Source organism: Manacus candei, unplaced genomic scaffold, assembly GCF_025592945.1.
Source record: "Manacus candei isolate 608988 ecotype Guabito, Panama unplaced genomic scaffold, ASM2559294v1 h1tg000113l, whole genome shotgun sequence".
Classification (NCBI taxonomy): domain Eukaryota; kingdom Metazoa; phylum Chordata; class Aves; order Passeriformes; family Pipridae; genus Manacus; species Manacus candei.
Window position 1 is genome coordinate 384,846 of NW_026138161.1, and position 4,598 is coordinate 389,443.

Below are 4,598 nucleotides of genomic sequence, written 5' to 3' on the forward strand. Positions count from 1 at the left end.
GTCACAGCACCAAGGCTGCCAGAGCTCAAGAAGCGTTTGGACAATGCTCTCAGGCACATGGTGTGACTCTTGGGGATGGTCCTGTGCAGAGCCAGGAGATGGACTTGATGATCCTTGTGGGTCCCTTCCAACTCAGCATATTCTGGGATTCTGTGATTCTATGGTATAATTGATAGGAAAAGGAATGGGATAGAAGCCAGCCTACAACAGAGGAGTACATGCAGTAGCTCAAAGCAGAGCTGTCCCTTTAGCAAAGAAATTCAGCTTTTTCTATTGACAACCAAAAGTTTGAATTTATTAAAATAATTTTCTGTTGTGATGTGGAAGAAACAGGTTTGCAGTGCACAAGGGGGATTCTAGCATAAGAAATCAAGCCATTTTCCATGCAGAACCTGTCCCATCATTTCCTCAATGCATCCATGCTTCAGAAATCACTGTTTTCAATACTGAGTACATGGAGCCGGCAACATGATCAGGGAAGGCCTTTGAACAAGCTGGTCAGCTGCACAGTGGGGATGAGAACTGGGATCAACTGAAGCTCTAACACCACTGACAAGTGAACAGGGCCTCCTCACCGAGTCAGTCTTTCTCAAGGGAGTGACAGGAGCAACCAAACTCGCAAGATGCTGCACTGAAATAATCATTAGAGCACTTGTTTGGACATTTCTGGTCCAGAATGACCTGAGAGTAAAGTAACCTGGTAGCCTCTGGCCTGTGGGCACAGTTCACCAAGCCCCAAGAAACGGCATGGGCACCAGAGCCAGACCTTGTTTTGCACATATCGAAAGATCAAGAGGGAAGGAAGTCAAGGGAAAGAGTTGCATTTCTTTGAGTCAGACATCAGAGATAGGCCTCCCTCTGATTTGTACCAAACGTGCGGCCTTGTACCAAAGAGGCCCCCACAAGAACAGAGCTCAGCACCAAAGGAAGCCATCCCAACTCACAGGAGGGGATCTCAGGGAGCAAAGCATCCATCAGTCACACCACCCAATTGGATGTTTGAGAAGGCTTTGGGGGCTTCTGTCTGCTTTGGAAAGGGGGTCCCCGAGACCCATTGCAGAGAGGTGGGCCTGCATTTTGGGGGTGTCGGGCCTTTGGTTGTGCGGGGGCCATTTTGAGTCCTGAGCCGGGGTGGGGACAAGGGGCGGGGCTGGCCTGGCTGTGATGTGCTCTGGTCCCTGTGACATCACAAGGCTCATGTCACAATGGGGGCAGCTGCAAGCGGCACCGGCAGGTAACGCTGCCCCAGTCCAGCCTGGGCGAGCGACGAGTGCGCACAGGTGGGAAGCTGCACCTGAGCGAGTGGTTCTCACTTGGATTTCAGGAGCGACCTTTCACAGGAGTATCTTGGGTGTGGAACGGTGCTGCTGCAGGGGCAGTGGGACGGGCCTTGCTACTTGCCAACTGCCTGGGCCCTCTCCTTCCTGCCCCAACTTTCCTGCAGCTCCCATCCACCCCTCCCAGCCTGCCCATTCCTCCCCCCCCACCCCCTAAACAACCCCCCCCCTTCCTTCTCTTTCACTCTCACTTAACCCCTTGTCTCCCTAATCCTGCAGGCCATGGAGGCCTTAATAGTCCTTGTCCTTCTCGTGCAAACCTTCATCCAGTACCCACACGTGGTGGCTGATGGGCTGGATGAGGCCACCCATTTGCGCCTGGAGATGCGGGAGAAGTATCTCAACCAGGAAATGACTCGGCTGCTGCAGGAGCTGGAGCAGAGCAGCCTGGAGCCCGGTGTCAGGGCCTGGGGAGCCCTGCTCTGGGCTACCATGGAGCAGTGGCACTTCTGGGCTCTTCTTGGAGTCCTGGGCCTTCTCTTGGCACTGGCCTTTAGCCTCAGGAAAAGGAGCCGTGAGCCACATGGCAGTGCACCACAGGAGAATGCCAGCAGCAACTTGGAGGCACAGGAAGATCAAGTTAATGGCCATGCAAATGTGGAAGAAAACAATGCTGCTGGAAGAGAAGAAAGGAAATACGGTGCAAATGGAGACCAAGAGCAAGATCCTGACAGTAAGCTTGGCAGGTTTATAGAGGAGCGCATTCGCTGGCCTGTTCTGGACAGAGGTTGCATGATAACTGACCTGATAGATGATTTGACACGTGCCTTTGGACACCACTTGTCAAGTCGTTTCTACCCAGTGCCACAGCAAGCCATCGGCATGGGCAGTGCCTTTGAAGGTTGGAGTCCCCGCAAGGAGGATGTTGTGTACCGTGTCCTCGTACCCCTCAGTCCTCCCCCGGGGCACACCTTCCACCTGGAGCCGAACACTGCCGCAGGCATGCCAGGAAAGAACTTCTGCATCCGTGTGGAGCAGGTCCACATCCCGGAGGAAAAGCTGAGGAGGAATAAGAAGTCCATCCTCCTCTACAACCTCTGTACTCGTTCCTACCTAGATGTGGAGAAAACTACCCTATGGTTCCGTCTGATGGCGAGAGCAAGTTGGTCGCGTTTGCCTCAGTCCAAGCACTGGCATTTAAGGGTGCTGCCCTCCAGACGCTCCTGTACACTCCGGCTGACCAAAGGCGGAGAAAGCTTCTGCGTTGAGGTGTTGTTTGGGGTGCAGCAAGGAAACTCAGACATCTATGTGAGCAGCCAGTCTAGAGAGGCCCTCTTCACCCCAAGCACAGTGTGGCCGGAGACCTATGGCGTGGCAGAGATGAAGTTCTTCAGCCACATTGCCTGGCAGGCTCCACCTGACAGCTGCCACCTCAGATGCCTGCAGCTCTTGGCCCGTGCTGGGGTGGGCAGAGCCTTTTCCAATTATACCCTCAAGACCATCATGATGCACCTCCTCAACACCATCCCCATGGCCCAGTGGTGCAGGAGGCATTGCCGCCAGCGGCTGCTGGAGAGCTTGGATTACCTGCGCTGCTCCCTGCAGAAGAAACGCCTGGACTGCTTTGTCATAGGCAACCAGAGCATCCCACTGCAGATCGACTTGCCTCCGCACTTCCAAACGCTTCAGCCACCCAACCTTTTCTGGCACCTGGCACAGGATCCAGACGCCCACAGAGAGGCCTGGCAAGACTTCCTTTTCCTCCGCTATCGGCTCAAACAACTGCTCAAGGCCATTGATGGACAAGCCAGCTCTGCTCTGGGGGCTCACATCACATAAATGAAGAGCTCAGATTAGCAGTAGTTAACATCTAAGTAATTAATTGTAGTTAGTCTATTTTCCCCCAGAAAATAGATAAATAATTAATATATAGTTGGGGCACTTGTTCCCAGAAAATCTAGAAGTAGCTATTATACAATTAGTATATATTTCCCCAAAAAACAGATAAGCAATTAATACATAGTTGGGGCACTTGTTCCCAGAAAGTGTATAAGTACCTATAATGCAAGTAGTATACTTTTCCTCATAAAATAGATAAGTAATTAATACATAGTTCGGGCACTTGTTCCCAGAAAATCTATAAGTAGCTATTATGCAGTAGTATATTTTTGCCCAGAAAATAGATAAGTCACTATTACATAGTTGGGGCACTTGTTCCCACCAAATATATAAGTAGCTCTTATGCAGTTAGTATATTTTTCCCCAGAAAATAGATAAGCAATTAATACATAGATGGGGCAATTGTTCCCACCAAATCTTTAAGTAGGCATTATGTAGTTAGTATATTTATCCCCTCCAGCAGTTTAATTACCTAGGTAGCCTCATCTCCTCGGATGGTAAGATTGAAGGGGAGATAGACAACAGGTTAGCAAAGGCATATAGTGCTTTCAGAAAGCTTCATAAAAGAGTCTGGCGAAACAAACACCTGAAGAAAAGTACCAAGATCAGTGTTTACAGAGCCATAGTGCTGTCTGCTCTCTTAAACAGATCTGAATCCTGGGTCATCTCCCGCCACCACCTGTGACACCTAGAACGCTTGATCAACGCTGTCTCCATACAATCCTAAACATCCACTGGTCAGATTATGTGACCAATACATCTGTTCTAGAACAAGCAGCAGTCACTAGCATTGAGGCCATGTTGCTGAGAACTCAGCTGCTTTGGGCAGAGCACGTCTCCAGGATGAAGGACCACCGCCTCCCTAAGAGCCTGTTTTATGGTGAACTTGCCTCCGGCTGCCGCAAGAGAGGAGCCCCGAAGAAAAGATACAAGGACTCCCTGAAACAACATCTCAGCCTTGGCCACATTGATCATCATAACTGGTCTACTCTGGCCTCCAATCGGGAGACCTGGAGGCACACCACCTCTTGAGCTGCTGATGCTTTTGAGAAAGCACGCAGGATCACCCTTGAGGAGAAAAGGCAACGCAGAAAGAATCATGCCCTGCAGATTATACCAGCTAAGGAGTCTTTCTGCTGTGTCTTTTGCAACCACCATGCCTATCTCTTATTAGCCTCCTCAGCCACCAATGCGCTTGCAACAAACGTGGGTAGAGTCCTTCCCAAATCTTCGTTCGCGAAGCCCAGCCATGATGATGATGATATTTATCCCCAGAAAATAGAGAAGTCATTAATGGGTAGTTAGGGGATTTTCCCCCAGGAATCTTCAACCTGATGGCCTGTTATTTCCATCAAACATATTGTTTCAATAAAACTTACTCATTCAAAATCTGCATTGGCATGTTCTTACTGTACTCGACCA

At 50.2% G+C, this 4,598-nt stretch overlaps 1 protein-coding gene across 4 annotated transcripts; it reads left to right on the forward strand.

Annotated features, from left to right (window-relative positions):
* The first annotated feature begins 408 nt into the window (after window positions 1–408).
* On the forward strand, window positions 409–4,197 carry LOC127461810 (inositol 1,4,5-trisphosphate receptor-interacting protein-like 1). 4 transcript variants are annotated; one of them, XM_051769887.1, is made up of 2 exons: window positions 409–3,434; window positions 3,525–4,197. In XM_051769887.1, the coding sequence occupies exon 1, from the start codon at window positions 1,560–1,562 to the stop codon at window positions 3,114–3,116; it is 1,557 nt and encodes a 518-aa protein (XP_051625847.1). In that variant the 5' UTR covers window positions 409–1,559; the 3' UTR covers window positions 3,117–3,434; window positions 3,525–4,197. The 4 variants fall into 4 exon arrangements, with proteins under 4 accessions (XP_051625847.1, XP_051625849.1, XP_051625846.1 ...); XM_051769889.1 differs by having other exon boundaries at window positions 409–3,345; XM_051769886.1 differs by having other exon boundaries at window positions 409–3,258; window positions 3,439–4,197.
* Window positions 4,198–4,598: the final 401 nt, after the last annotated feature.

Excerpts from the sequence above, each read along its gene's own strand:
- LOC127461810 (XM_051769887.1), top strand. The coding sequence starts at position 1,560 with ATGGAGGCCTTAATAGTCCTTGTCCTTCTCGTGCAAACCTTCATCCAG.